At 39.6% G+C, this 15,605-nt stretch overlaps 1 protein-coding gene across 3 annotated transcripts in view; it reads right to left on the bottom strand.

The window, feature by feature from the left end:
* Positions 1–15,605, bottom strand: part of adcy2a (adenylate cyclase 2a) — a 42,696-nt gene that overhangs the window by 5,926 nt on the left and 21,165 nt on the right. For 2 of the 3 annotated variants that reach the window (XM_052065706.1, XM_052065704.1), the window contains 17 exons: positions 13,731–13,880; positions 12,302–12,450; positions 12,075–12,186; positions 11,604–11,731; positions 10,840–10,998; positions 10,358–10,490; positions 10,094–10,270; positions 9,948–9,991; positions 9,681–9,761; positions 9,511–9,580; positions 9,216–9,313; positions 9,025–9,109; positions 7,966–8,103; positions 4,804–4,920; positions 4,525–4,709; positions 2,861–2,945; positions 628–786 (listed from right to left, as the gene is read on the bottom strand). In XM_052065706.1, coding sequence (XP_051921666.1) covers positions 628–786; positions 2,861–2,945; positions 4,525–4,709; positions 4,804–4,920; positions 7,966–8,103; positions 9,025–9,109; positions 9,216–9,313; positions 9,511–9,580; positions 9,681–9,761; positions 9,948–9,991; positions 10,094–10,270; positions 10,358–10,490; positions 10,840–10,998; positions 11,604–11,731; positions 12,075–12,186; positions 12,302–12,450; positions 13,731–13,880 — 2,070 coding nt within the window. The remainder of the gene's footprint in view (positions 1–627; positions 787–2,860; positions 2,946–4,524; positions 4,710–4,803; positions 4,921–7,965; positions 8,104–9,024; positions 9,110–9,215; positions 9,314–9,510; positions 9,581–9,680; positions 9,762–9,947; positions 9,992–10,093; positions 10,271–10,357; positions 10,491–10,839; positions 10,999–11,603; positions 11,732–12,074; positions 12,187–12,301; positions 12,451–13,730; positions 13,881–15,605) is intronic. The other variant, XM_052065707.1, reaches the window with a different exon arrangement.

The raw sequence follows: 15,605 nt of genomic DNA, 5'->3' as shown, positions 1-15,605 counted from the left end.
TAAAAAGCAGAAGGTAAACCGCCCTGCAAAAGATGTGTACACACTTGATCCAGCCAAGACTTTCAGTGGGAGCGAACTATCGATTTTGACATCTGCGTCACTTTCGATTCCTTTGGCCTTGGCATTCAAACTTTTGTAAGAGGATGGCTGGAATCACTGAGACTTCGAAAGATTTACGCAGAAATGTCATTCCAATAAAAGGCTAATGGCCTTTTAAAAAAATGTCATCCTGTAAAACATTATTGATCCTGTGCCAAGTAGGAAGCACACATAGCAAGACAGTTAAAAATGGCAAAATGTGGATCTAAATTGGTTCAATATTTGGTCATTTCAGCTTTCTGATTTTACGGCTTTTATCTCTAGCACTTTCAAAACAAAATTGTTTGATAGATTAAACGATAATAATACAATTATTATATTGAAAAGAAACATGAGTTGACCTTAGTCATGCATTATGAAAGGTGTTGAGAAGCAACAAGGACGTATTAATATGACCTCTGATCACAGTCACCATCAAATTTTTTGAATTTTTCTGAATTTGAAAACCATGCTGGTGTGTGCATGTATTTTTATTTTTTGCGTGGGGCTGATAAATAAAAAAAATACAACATTATTAATATGTCCAACCTCATTTTTCCAGTTCCGTGCTAGAAAGTGCTCAGCAACATGTGCAGGCAGAACGTTTTCCAGCAAGACACGGTTGAGGTTTTCCATAGTTTCGATCTCCTCGCACTCCTTCTTGAACTTGTTCTTCCACAGAAAGTCTAACCTACAGTAATATTCATTCTGTTACAAGAGGACACAGAGGTGAAAAGACTGAAGGTACACGTGTACAGCTAGTTGTCAAAAAAAAAGAGCAGAATCTCTAAAGTCGAACATTTCCCACTTGAAAGAACTCTACATTTGATCAAAATTTTGGACCCAAAATACGGTTCATAAGGGTTATATAAGTCCAGTTTCGCAACCCCATGTCATGCATCATGAGAGACCTTATATCTCACGAGACTTCAGCTCGCGGAACACTCAAACGATCAAATTCAAAAGTTCTTTCAGAGCCATTCAGACATTGGCCAGTGTTCTGAAGCAGACTGCGTGAGACCTTAGAAGATTCTACTGCAAATGCAAGACATGTCCTTCATTCAGCTTGTTGAATCACATGTACTGTATACCGTTGCATCATCTGCAATACGGGTTAGGTGTCTCGCAGTAAATTACAATAATCACAGAAAATGTCAGTAGTTTGCTCAAAAACTGAAACTCATTGGACTGGAAGGAAATAGTGGGGTAAAAAAAAACCGAAGCAAACACATCATGGATAACTGTGGCCTTGATCGACATTCAAGAATTTGAGGGAACTTCATCAACAGTTGGCTGAGGCAGGAGTAAGTGCATTCAGAGACACTGTGAAATAGCTGTAACACCAAATTGGGCTCTGTGTCGCATTCTGTGTCAAAGCCACTGCTGAGGCATTGATTGCTCACTGGTACAATTTTTCTTAATACATTTTCCAAAACATTTCTGAATTCAGAATCCAAATTGTGGAGGAAGAGTGGACAGCCACACCAGACGCTAATACACACGAGAGTCCATATCGCAGATGAGCTGAAAGCTGCTGTGAAAGACACCTGGGCTTCCATTAAACCTCAGCAGTACCACAGACTGCCTACTTCTAGGCCACATCAGTGTCCTGATTCTGCTCTTGTGTGTCTCCAGCAGGTGCCAGAGGATGACCTACCCCTCCCAGCATGCACACCTGCTGCCAGTGATTCATCTGGACTGCCCAATTGTCAATTCGTTGTCGGATTTTGACCTTGTTTGCTGTTCATGCCAAGCGTTGCTTTCTAGACCTCTCATTCTCTTCATAGTCGTATTTGCTCTCTAGCCCCTTGTCAGCAAGTATTGATATTATTTTGTTCTTGCTCTTGTTTTGTTTTCATGTAATTTGACTCATCTCATTTCGTTTATTTTCTCAGATTTACGATTTACCTTGCCTTTTGCAAGCACTTTTTGTTTATGCCTTGTTTTTCCTGGCTCCTTGTGACCTGTGATTTCTCTTTAGACCTTGTCGGTGCACCTTTTTTGAGTTGATACATGTTTTTGTTATGGATTTTTATTTGTGTCTCTGTTTTTGGGATCCAATCACCATTCAGTTCGTCCATGAACTGTGTCAATCAGTGTGATGCAATCATTCACGCGAAAGGAGATCCAAACAAGAAGTGACAGTAAACGAATGAAGACATGGCACTTTTCAGATGGCCAGCATTTCTATACTTTGGACTGATTCTTCAGTAGCATTCACATTTTTAGATGGGTTGTTATTTGTAAGCTCCAATCATGGAAATGAGCAGGAATAATATCTTGAAATATTTCACTCTGTGAGGTGAATCTGTCTCATACAAGTTTCACCTTTTGAAGTGAAAAAAAAAAATGTTTTCCATGGCAATCCAATTCATAGACATGGACCTGTATATGTCAATACAAGAAAGGCAAAAATGACAATAACAGTGACAATACTTGGTCAACTCTCTCCAGCTCATGTCCCTGTGTGATAAATGTATTTACATTTGCCCCAGAGCTATACGTGAGCTGATTTGTTTGGAGAAATGCATAATTTAAAGTTTTAAATTAATATGATGGGCCTGAGCACATATACGAAATACATTACATGTGATTTTTCACCCCCATAATAATTTCAGAATTTTCATTGAGTGGCAAATAAGGTCATATGTATTCTACAAAATAACATTAACCATCCACTGAAACAGCCTCATCTTTATGTAAATGGTTACCCCTCTATATCAACAGCACTTTGCTTTATTTCACCTTTCTCTCACACCACACCATTTGAGGACGGACTCACCTGTCGAGCAAGCACAAGGAGAGTGACGAAAAAAATGAAGAGTGAGATAGAGCCCATAGTCTTCAGGTCTTTGAGGACTCCTGGTCTTGAATCGCAGAGAAACAGACGACGTTTTGAGAAAGCAAGATGAAACAAAGTATTGAGTTTGATTAGGATTAAAATGTGACAAAATAGAAGTAAGTGTAGAGGGAAGGCTGGTGCCAAATAAATGACAACAATGCTTCATTCGCGGTGGCGATGGAATTGAGTGTGTCACAGGATTGGCTAACGAACTGTTTTATTCCAAGCTGTTACTCCATTAATACTGTCTCGTCTGTTTTGCGGTGACAAGAGCTTGTTTACAATTTGCATTTCTCGACCTGAGCTTGTCTGCCGTGATGCGTTTTTCCCAAGATGGATAACAAAAGACAAAGAATATGCAGCAATTCGGGACTTGTAATTCACTGCAAGCTCTAATTACTGTCACATGCAAACGTGCCAGACTTGGTTTCCCTATTCATCAATCAAGATCGTTTAAATGGTAATTCGGTAGGATGTAATGCGCTGCAATTCGACATCTAAAATCTTCAATTACACTGATTATTTAATGGAAGTTTCAAAAGTGTAGACCACTGAAGCAAGCCCAATAATTTTTGCGAGCAGGTTTTGCATATTAAAGAACCTTCAGCCTTATCAAGAGCTGACTTCTGCAGACAACTGCCTAGTTCTTTCTCATATTAGTTCTTAGTTATATTAGTTATTAGTTCTTGAGGGGGCTTTCAAGAGAAGACCAGAGATGTTTGTGTTTGCGGCGGAGGGGACAAAAACCACAAGACACCTTGTCTGAAATTTGTTTGCCTGTTACGTTTGACACGTTGCTTGTTTGTCAAGCACATTACTTGAATTTCAGCTTAATTGGTTGACACTGAGCACTGATTCCATGTTTTCCTCGTTTTATGGTCAAGTATATACCAATTGGCTGAAATCCATATGACTTTATCAGTTATACACGACATTAAGTTAGACCATTTACCACGGAACATTTAACTTCGGGCCAACAGTATGTCTACCAGTTGTAGTGTAAAGTCCAATAAATGTTAAGTTAAATGAAGCACCCCCTGTATTCTAGTGCCACTAAAAAAACTGTCAGCATTCTTTGGCATATGTGAAGGTTTAAAAAAACAAATCAAAACAAAAAGTAACAAATTATTTTCCATCTTAATTAATTATATTAATGAAGAGTGAATTTGGTGACTACCGGTAATTCAATTACTTTTTTGGGGCAGAGTGATTATCAACCAAAACAATTTTCTACAGGAATTCGCCCAACACTGTAATTCTTCCACTGGTTTTGTTGAGATGAAGTCATGAGCTGACACAGTCTTCATTTGGGTGTTTGAGAGAAAGAAAGAAATGAGTTTGGAAAAGTTAGGAGAACTGTTTACGTGCCTCTGACACTAATTGAAGATAAAAGCTGCCAGTTTTTTTAAGCTATTTCGACTTGATGGACTGGAAGGAGACTTTCCGGTCCCCGTTATAACCTCCTTTTTACTTACCTTCACACAGTTCTAGCATCACCGTATAAATGCAAAAATCTACCTTCACACAATCTTTCTCTTTTAATGGTCTCTTATTCTGAACACACAGAAAGAATGTTTTGTTCACTCACACACACACACACATACCTGTCTAGGCTTTCCGATGTGTACAAGAATCTGCTATATTCATCCAACAGGGAAGCATGAGTTTGAAGAATTATGATGTTGTAAACCACCACGGCTGTCAACATGGTTATCATTTTCAGCTCATAGTTTATCCTCAGGAACACCGAGCAAGAAATCAAGCCCAGAATGCAGCTGTAAATCAAATACTGCACAGATAGACACGAATCAAAACATTTTAAGTCATATTAAAAGTAAAGTGGCTGGAAAAACAATGAGTCTCTAATCCAACATATCACTTACAGGAAGGTAGAAGTTGTTCTTGCCAGTAACGGCAGCTGGTTGTCCATCTGGGTGAAGCTTTGTTTCATTGGACGAAATATTGACAGCTGGAGACAACATGATGTCGTCCAGAAAGAACTACACCAAAAACCACACAGAAGACAACATCATTCGCCTGGCATGTGCGTATTCTCTAACCAGGGGTGGGCAATTATTTTCCCGGGGGGGCCAAATGAGAAGCAGAAAAAATTGTGGAGGGCCGGGCCAAAAGTTAGAAATAGAAATAGAAAATAAAGAAGACAGCACAATGTCTTTGTATGCCAGTAATAATGTAACATTATCCTCCACCATCACACTCAGCACCGGTTCTCCTCAAGGATGTGTACTGAGCCCCCTGTGGTTCACGCTCTACACATTTGACTGCGCTCCGACTCTTACTAGCGGTCCAGTTTGCGGAAAGTTTTTACCATGATAACAATCAAACAAATCTTCACCAACAATGTGCACCAATCTTCAGCGGGCCGCATTAAAAAGACCAATGGGCCTGATCCGGATCCCTTGAGATCTGTCTCAAGACCACATTTTGAAGGTTGTGTTCTTGCCTTGGACTCAAATCCAAAAAGTCTTGGTCTTGTCTCGGTTTCGGACTGGAAAAATCAGGAGGACTGTTCTGCTACTCTTAAACTCCATGAATGTGATAGTAAGGAAAAGCCCTTGGTATCGCAACAAATTCAGGTACTTTCAAATCATGTTACTAACCCCCACCACCCTCATAATGACAGCAACCTTCGTGGTGTTGTGACTGATGGCGCACAAGCGTAAATGCAAAGATACGGGGTGCAAATTACAGAGAGCGGAGCCCGCACCAAGGCATGACTGCAATTAAAATGGGGTTCTTCAACCACATGTACTTCACATGTAAAACAACATGCAAAAGAAAACGCTGTTCGATGTGTGGGGTCTTCAAGTCACTGATGTTGGGGGCAAGGTCAAACTAACACAGGTTAGTTGGTCGTAACACCTCTGAATCTACCTTTTCTGAGATGAGTATTTTGGTACTTCTTGAGTTCACTTCAAATTGGCTATATTTAAAAGACTTGTTATACTTTGGCTATAGCTTATGCTATATCAATATATATATATAGTCCAGTGGTTAGCACGTCGGCTTCACAGTGCAGAGGTACCGGGTTCGATTCCAGCTCCGGCCTCCCTGTGTGGAGTTTGCATGTTCTCCCCGGGCCTGCGTGGGTTTTCTCCGGGTGCTCCGGTTTCCTTCTACATTCCAAAAATATGCATGGCAGGCTGATTGAACACTCTAAATTGTCCCTAGGTGTGTGTGTGAATGCGAATGGTTGTTCGTCTCTGTGTGCCCTGCAATTGGCTGGCAACCGATTCAGGGTGTCCCCCGCCTACTGCCCGGAGACAGCTGGGATAGCTCCAGCACCCCCCGCGACCCTAGTGAGGATCAAGCGGTTAGGAAGATGAATGAATGAATGAATGAAATTGAAGACAGCTGCAGTAACAGCAGACATTTGCTGCTTGCTGTTATTTTATTTCAATTTCTAAAAATGTTTTGGTCCTACTGGATGTCACTATTATGACTTATATAAGTACAGATGATTGCATAAAACAAAAAAAAAACAATCAAAATGATTGGTTTTTTTTTAATTGTGAATGGGAGTGATTTCCCATCCATCCATCCATTTTCCGATCTGCTTTATCCTCACAAGGGCCACAGAGGGTCCTGGAGCCTATCCCAGCTGTCTTCGGGCAGTAGATGGGGGACACCCTGAACCAGTTGCCAGCCAATCACAGGACACACACAGACGAACAACCATTTGCGCTCACACTCACATCTAGGAACAATTTTTTGAGTATTCTATTAAGTTGCTATGTATGTTTTTTGAATGTTGGAGGAACCCACGAAGGCACGGGTAGAACATGCAAACTCCACACAGGGAGGCCACAGCAGGAATCGAACCCTGCACCTCTGGACTGTGAGGTCCACACGCTAACCACTGGACAACCGGGGGCGCCCGGGACTGATTTCTCAATTTAATTAGATTTTTTGGGATCTATCTCTGATGGTCATATCTCTAGTTTTTTTCATTAAAAAATTGAGTTGAAAAAAAATGCCTGTGCTTTGAGATTGCTACAGACACTGTGGTTTTAACATTGAAAAATGTATTAAAAAGAACATTACAATCAGCGAGAGAATGAGAAATGGTTGAAAATTTGGAGAACAATTTTTTTATGCTCAAGACCACTATACGAGACCAAGATTTGCGGTCTCGTATAGTGGTCTTGAATATCTTTTTGGTTTGTTTTGTTATTTTATTTTATTTTTTTTCAGCCAACCATCCTTTATCAAAATTGCTGTGCCGAGTCACTGGGAGCTTCAAGCTATCCCAGAGGATTTGGATGAGAGATTACCGGTAGCTTGAAAACAGAAAACAAAAACAAGTCATGGAAAGGTCAAATTCATGCTGATAATTTTGTAGTTTATCATGCTAATGCAACCTCAGGCTAGTATTTCGCTTTTCTCAACCACCATTTTAATTGTCCTATTTTGGTATCTAAACACAAAATTTTAAAAAATGTAGATGAAGTGTTCTTAAAATAAATTGATAAGTGGGACAATTACAACATAAAAGCATAACATGGGAAAAGAGGACTTAGATAAATAGTCTCTCCACAAAAATGACCGACATTTATTCTTGCGGGGCTTTTCAGAATCTAGCCAATTTAACCCGTCACATTCTGCCTGACTGAAAGGTCCTTGTTACCGGTTACATGAAACCACAAATCAAATTGGGGCCTTTTGACCTATGAACACTGCAGCTAATTTGACATGTGTGAGCTGCAAGCTTGTCTTACTGTACACCAGGGGTGCCCATTAGGTAGATCCTGATCTACCGGTAGATCTAAGACAGGTCCCAAGTATATCCGAGGAGTGTCAAGAAGAAAAAAAACAAACAACCATTTGTGTGTCTTTGTACATGTTAGTACAAAGTCTTTGTACATGTTAGCGTGCGCCCGCCGGTAAGGGTAGATCCCGTGAGGTTAGTTGATCAAAAAGTAGATCTTCGATCCAAAAAGTTTGGGCACCCCTGCTGTACACCATTTTCAAGCCTAACTATTTCGCATTCCATCAAAACAGAAAATCTGCACATAAGAGCTTACCATGTTGAATACTGCCATAGTGAGGATGAGAGCTGTCGTTGTCAAGGTGAGTGTGATTCGGGGCCATGGCTTGTTGGCTATAATAACAGAGGACCTTAGCAGCCACATCCAAGAAGTGGGGGCGCTTTTGCTGCAGTGCTGCAGGAATAAATACAGCAAGCACATATATCAGGGACATATACGTTCCGGTGAACAATCCAATAAACACATGTACATAAGCACGTTTAAAGATCCACGTATACATGTCGATTGTATTTATCGGGGTTGGCACAGTGGTCGACTGGTTAGCACACCAGCCTCACAGTGCAGATCCAGTGTTCGATTCCGGCTGCAGCCTTCCTGTGTGGAGTTTTCCGCATGCCTGTGTGGGTTTTCTCATGGTATGCTGATTTCCTCCCACATTCCAAAAACACATGCGTGGCAGGTCAATGGAACAGTCTAAATTGTCATTAGGTGTGAGTGTGAGTGTGAATGGTTGTCGTCTATGGTCATGATTCCATGATTCCATTTTCCAAAAGTTATGTTTATTAGGGTCGTCGGTGAGGTGGAGGATATTTCAGCTGACGTTCAGCGAGAGGCGTGGGACAACCTTTTTTTCAATCAATCACAGAACGCATTTACAAAGTTAAAAGAAAAAGACAGCCATTCACCTCACATTCATACCTCTGGACAATTTTCTCATTGCATCCATGTTTTTGGGATGTAGGAGGAAGCTGCAGGACCCAAATAAAAGCCACGCAAGGCTAAGGAAAAAGTGCCAATTCTTCAAGGAAGGCCAAGCCGATACAGTATTTAAACTCGAAGCCAATGTAAACACCATTTACAAATTGGCAAAAGTGGGGGATCATATAAAAAAGAAAAAAATACTCTTATGCTCTTCAAGACTGAACTAGTGATGCACTTGTACTGGATCTAAAAAGAAAAAAATATATATCAACAAGGCATTTGTGCTATCAAGCAGAAAGTGAGGTACAAAAGAGTCCAATTATAGATTAAACAAGGGAGAGAGTGCAATTGGCCCTGTTGAAAGAATTGATTTAGACAGACCGTGTTACTCACCATGAAGTGCCCAATGAAACATATGAAAACAATTATGGAAAGGAAAAAGAATGTCATCCCAAAAGATATCGCCAAGACTTCTGTCCTGAAAAAATAACATGTATATAGCAAATCAGGATCATTTGTCATGACATTATTTTTCACACTGCTGTTTATTCACTGTCATGCTTCGTGTAACAAAATCCACGTACTTTGGTAAGACGAGTATCTGCACAATGAAAATGCAGGAAAAGATAAGACAGGCGCAGGTGACGTAGTATTTGAAGGCTGGCAAAATTGTTGTTCTGTACTAAAATGATAAAAAGGGTGAGTTTTAGTGAAGTACCTTTTCATACATTTATGTGTATATTAAAAACAAAGGATGATTCGAAATGCATTCTGACAACAGAAGTCATTGTTTCACCGGAAGGAAAACATAAAAGATCGAACAACCAAGAAGTGTACTCTCCAGTTCTCTTGTGACCTTTAGTAGAAAGTACTTCTTACCTCCTTTTCCAGAGATTTATTGTGAAAGAACAAAGATATTCTTTGGATGTCCTCGGATTTAAGCCACTGCCTAGAAGCACAAAGGCCAGTCAATTGGGACATAACGTGGATAAGTTTCAAAATCAGGTATACTTACCGGTAAATCGAAAAAGTCATTCAATTACCCTTACTTTTGTGAATTGATGCCATCAAAGGTCCTGATCATCCTCTCATTAAGTTCCTCCTCAAACCGCTTCTTCTGAGACTTTGTCCTTTTAACAAGAGCGAAAAGAGACCGAACATTTTAATTTGACACAAGATTAGTCATGCATGTCATAGCCTTCAGCAGACGTCAAGAGTTATTAAAACTCGTCCTCTGACACTGCACTGCACTGTCGAGGGACGGAGATAATCCTTCCAAAGGAAATTATCCTGGAACAGTGAAACACATAGCTTGCCTTTCAGATCTCCTCTGGAAATGATACTGTCCCATTGGCACGTCCTAGAAGGAAAATGGAAATGAAGAGATCGCACACGGCAGCGAGATCCACCCATCATTTCAAATGGCAACAAATAATTCGTCAACGTTGAGAGAGTTGCTCACAGCTGTGTTGATCTTGCCGTTCTCATTGGTCATGCTGTCCCTGTGGTGCAGGTTGGCGAAAGGCTTGGCAGCCCCCCAAGACTCCAGGTAGCGGGTCATCCTAACGGAGGCTCTCATCTTGGCTCCGTCCACAGTGTGCCTGGGCCTGTAGTGATGCTGTGGGCTACGATGTTCCACCTAAAAATAAATAAATAAATAAAAGATCGTGTGGAATTTTCCCGCCTTTTATTAGATCCGTAACAAATATTCAACATGCTCCATTACCTTTGGGTTGATAACCAAATATGTGATGACTCCATGCTCCTTGAGATAAGGGTCTCGCTCCTGCCCATCCCCATCTTCTACTTTATAGGCTGAATTTAGGTGTTCTAGTGTCACTGATGTGATGTGGACTCGTCTGGAATTACCAACCGACTATTATTATTTGGGAAAGCTAAAAGAAAATCACATATGCTTTCTTGCAAACTATCAAGAAGATAGTGAGATAACAAGCATTGATCTGATACCTCCGCAAAGCAATACAAAGAAAAGAGTGCATCAAAATTGTCTGATGTATCTTTTTTTTTCAAATAATGCATCCCAATGTGATAACTATTATGCTTGAATTCAGAAAGAAGAGAAGAAAAGAGAATGAAAACATTTTTTTCAACCGCGATACCAATCAGCGAGGAAGTATATGATTGACTGTGATGTCCAATCACACGACTGGCTCGGGACAACGCTACTTGTTGGCTATTTTAACTCACCCTGGCACACCTCCTGCTTCCATGTGGTTGGCCAGCGTGACATCATGTGACCAAACATCATACTGCCATTTCTGAAGTCCGATGACCCCACACAGAACGTTCCCTGAATGCACGCCAACACGCATATTGATGTCAACCCCTGTGGCATCGCGCACTTTCCTGTCATGCATCAAAACCACACTTATAACTGTGGAAGAGGGAACAAAATCAACAACCATTGTGTTGAAAAAGACAGCGAATAAGTCACATAGAGACAAGCAAGTGTAAGACTTAGTGCACCACCTATTTGCACATCATGTTGATAGAATGATTGATTATCTCAAGATTGTGGGCGGGATCTTTTAATTAGGAGAGCTCGGACTCAAGAAAGTGTCAAGCTGTTATCAGTCATCAGTGTTTGACAAAGCTGCCTGAATTAACTGCTCATGAATTATGTTGGGTGCTGTACTTCTTTGATTTGAGCATTCATGTATGTCACAGAGTTTAAATCTGATTGAGTATCAAGTCTTTGTACCTCACACTGTACCAAAATAAATCTTCTATCCCCTGATCCTGTGTGCTGACAGAGTTCAGGGATTTTTTTTTTCATGGCAGAAAATACTTTTCCTAACAAATACTTGGCAAAGCATGTTCGATGTCACAATTTGTGACTTTATTTTTCCTAAAATATTGTGTACAGATTGAGCTATTGTTTGCTTCGAAATCATGAGTTGTTATTGTTGAGATCGAGTACGGAAGTCACCACACATGGACATTTGGATTACTTGATTGCTTCACACATGTCCAGGCCCATTTTGACGCAGTTCTTGGCGTGATTTGGTAGAGACTCCGGTAGTCCAGATACACAATAGTAACAGTCACCAAGGATTTTTATCCGCATGCATTCATTTTCCTGCGTACAAAAGATAAAGCACAAGGTAACACTGAAGTTTAGAGACTTACATGTGCAAACACAATACATACGTCCATACCTACAACACTGTCAAATAATGTGCATATTTCTCATGTGTGAAAAGCCACAGTAGTAAACTGATATTCAACATTTCAATCAAGGTTTGCCTCCCACTCTGGATCATCAAACTGCATGATAAATCCACAGAGCCCAATTACTAATTGTACATTTTAATTATAGGTACCTGTTATTTTGAAATTATATTCCACAATTCTCCAAGTATACTAACTTAGTAAGGGTATGCTATTCAGTGATACTGACAGTTAAATGATGACTTCTTTACCTTGGCAATTTGGTCAAATTTGCCAAACAGTTCGTTCAGCATGTGCACCAGCTCGCCAGGGGAGCAGTCACTGGCAAGGCGCGTGAATCCAACTATATCAGCATACAGTATGCTACAAAAAAAAAAAGACAACAAAAAATATATAGTATAATGTTTATGAAATGACTCCTTAAAATATGCATGAAAATAATATTTTGCATAACATTATGCTAAAAGATAATACATGCCTGACATTGGTGTGTCTTTGAACATAGAGGTTGTGAAAATTGTTTGTGTTCTCTATCTGACCAAAATTTGGTCCTTTTAGTCTCTGGATGATCTCTGCTTTCATCACACGGGCAATGTGTGCTGGCAGCAGCGACAACAGTAGACGCTCCTGATGATACGACAAAATAAAATAATGGGGAGTCAAACAAATTGAATTACAATTTTCTTATATATTGCCCACGGTTTGTTAGCAATTCAATCAAACACTAATTTCATGACATCACTTGATTAAAAAAGTGAAGATGACTGAATTTATTTCTCCAATATTTATTGCGGGTGAGTGGTTCTTTTCTGTCGATTTAACCACTAAAGACAAAGATGTAAAAAAATAAATAAATAAACAAAAAGAAAAGCAGTCACATTTATTAACCTGCTCTCGTGGCTGATTTAATGGGAAAACAAAATTGTGCGTCAAATCAACAACATGATTCATGAAAGAAAATGTGACAATGGTCAGTAATCCTTATATGGCTAGCTGCAGGAAAAGTGTAAAACAATGTCACATTCCCCTTTGTTATCATCACTAACTGCGACATGAAGGGCAGCCCCATGGAGGCTGCTCAGCAAACATAACTTTGAATTTATGATGATTCACATGCCCCCCAGCCCCATCTTTGGACTACAGATTCCAAATATACACTCACTATTTGATACTTTGAATGAAAGCACCAAGCAAACAGCATCTATTATGAGTGCACTCAGCACAAAAGCGTGTCTGTTCTCTCCTTTGGGGCTAAACACTGGTTGCAGGCAGCCACAACCCCCCGAGGACAAGTTGAAACACTTCATCAGGGCCATTTTACCTTTATATGTAACAGCACAAAATGGATTCGCCAGGGGAGAAAAAAAAAGGAAGCTCTACTTGTATCTGTACTGGATTTATAAATGTAAGAGTCCAGCCGTGGCCCAAAAAAAATAATGAAACACCTCAATATACGCCGCACTGTGCATAAATGAATGTGCATAAATGGAAAACATCCAGCAAGAAAATGGTTCATCAACAGAAAAGAGTACTTGGGGGAAACAACGCTTTATTAAAAGATTTCCGAACAGAACCTTGATCATGCACATGGCTAAGGATTTCTAGCACATTACTATGAAAGGGGGGGTGTCTCACTTTTTCCTAAGATATCATCGAGACAAGCATGCTCCCTATTTACAGTAAAAATCAGGAGGCAAACTGACTAAAGACAACACATGGAAGAAATAAGTTAATGTGACAACTAGAAAACTCAAAGTGAGATGTGAGATGTGAGATTTTTTATATATTTTTTCTTCCTCAGTGGAGCTGTGAAATAAGCTCAAGGCAAGGGTAGCGTGTTCTTTTGCCTGGCTCACTTTGGCTGGCTCAGTGGCCCTTTACCTGTTGCCATATTGACCCCCTGTTACCTGCTGTCTCTTTTCAAATTCCAATTTAATGGGGGATTTGATGCAGTTGCAGGTGTCCTGATAAGTCTGTTTGAGAGCCAACTCCATCAGATGTTTGTGGTATGCCCCTGCCATGTTGCCACACATGAAAATGATGATATTGGCCAAAATCTAAAAAGAAAATCAGGACATAAGCACATGTCAGTATCCTTTAACAGCTCGTATGTTATCAATAGTTTGTTTATTTAACTTATAATTTAGGAGTTGATCTCAGGAAAACCATAGAGACTTTGATGTATCTGTAAAAGCTGAAGCAGCTACTGAGATGATTAACCATCATCAACTGTTACTATAAACATGTCTCCATGACATTATGAATGACATCTCAATCTTGTCCCCTACTGTTGACAATGTGATGTCATGCCTCCCCTTATAAAACCTGATGTCTTACATAACCTGATTATCAAGCATCGTGATTATCACTGTCACCTTAAAAAGTGAAATCATTTCACAACAAAAAAGATAAATTGCCATATGTTTGGTGCCATCTCTGTCAAATATAAAAACACACAATAAATTGGTTTGAGATTTCATTTCTATCTGCATTATTCATCTGAAGAAACCTAAAATCATTGAATCTGTTTAAGTTTCTTTCCTTCAAGATTTAGTTATGTGCTGTCCCAATTCTAGGTTGAAACAGTCTTCATTTGGGAAGCGATCGAGACAGTTGTATAGCAGATTAACAATACTGTTATTATCTACTGAATGCCTTTTACAATTGTATCAAAACACAAAACATAGTAGTCAAATTGTGATATAATGGCACACAACTGAACAAGCATTTTTTTTAAATAAAAATATAGAATTTGTTTTGTAAATTTAAATAGATCTTACTTTAAAAAAAACACACGATATTCGATGATCAAAAGGGATCATAGGAGGATGAAACAGGGATAAAAGGATCGCGACGCACAGACTGCTAAAGTCATTATGCTGTAATCTAGCCAGCAAAATCACGCCCGTGCTTTTCAGAGAGGATTTGTGCACGTTGCACAGCGCTAACATGGACACTCATGTTAGTCCACTTTGAATTTAGCATATGGCTATGAGTACATTCCTTAGCTTTTATAATTTCCCATTAAATTCTACTGATGGTTGTCAAATGCTGACTTTAGCTCTGTAATTCCTGGCACTTGTCATACTGGACCCATAAAGGATTTGACCGCATCCCCATTCAATACATCCAATGCACGTAAAAGCAGAAAGATAGTTTTCAAAATGATAGACGGACCTATGACAACATTTTTCTTTGTTCAATAAAATAGACCAAAGTATTGTATTAAATGGACCATCGCAATTAAATTCATGAGCATTGCAAAGTTATCGTGGCAGTGTTAATGCCCTCCGGTAATCTGGTGAGTCAATGAACACAAATTTCAAGAACTTCATACGTTGACCTTAGTGAGCTTCGATCTGAAAGATTTAAGTAATCATACTTTCAAGTTAATTAAAACATACCACTCTCTATGGACTCCAAGTGTGAGTACCTGCAAGTGTCTCTCTGCAAGTATTTGTGCACAGCGAAAGACTACCGCCAAGCAAAATCTATTGAGGGGCTTTCATTTTGAGTTTTTAGGACAAGCTGGAGAAAACATTTGGTGTTATTGGGACATGTCAAGCTTATCTCAATCTGCTTAGTATAAATGCAATTGACCTGCAAAATGAAAATGTACATTGTGCAACTGTGGACTAAAATTCTGACTTTGCCTGTGAGTCACAGCATGTGCTGTTCACATTCAGAATCACACTTCTCTTTTCTTTTTTTTCAGTTTTAGATGAAACATCACCATCATTTGTTTACAAGTGTTGTGTACTTAGAAACTAGATACAACAATG

This window comes from Hippocampus zosterae, chromosome 5 (assembly GCF_025434085.1).
Source record: "Hippocampus zosterae strain Florida chromosome 5, ASM2543408v3, whole genome shotgun sequence".
Taxonomy (NCBI): Eukaryota; Metazoa; Chordata; class Actinopteri; order Syngnathiformes; family Syngnathidae; genus Hippocampus; species Hippocampus zosterae.
Note: the sequence above shows the minus strand (reverse complement) of the source record. Positions and strands in the feature narration are given on the sequence as shown.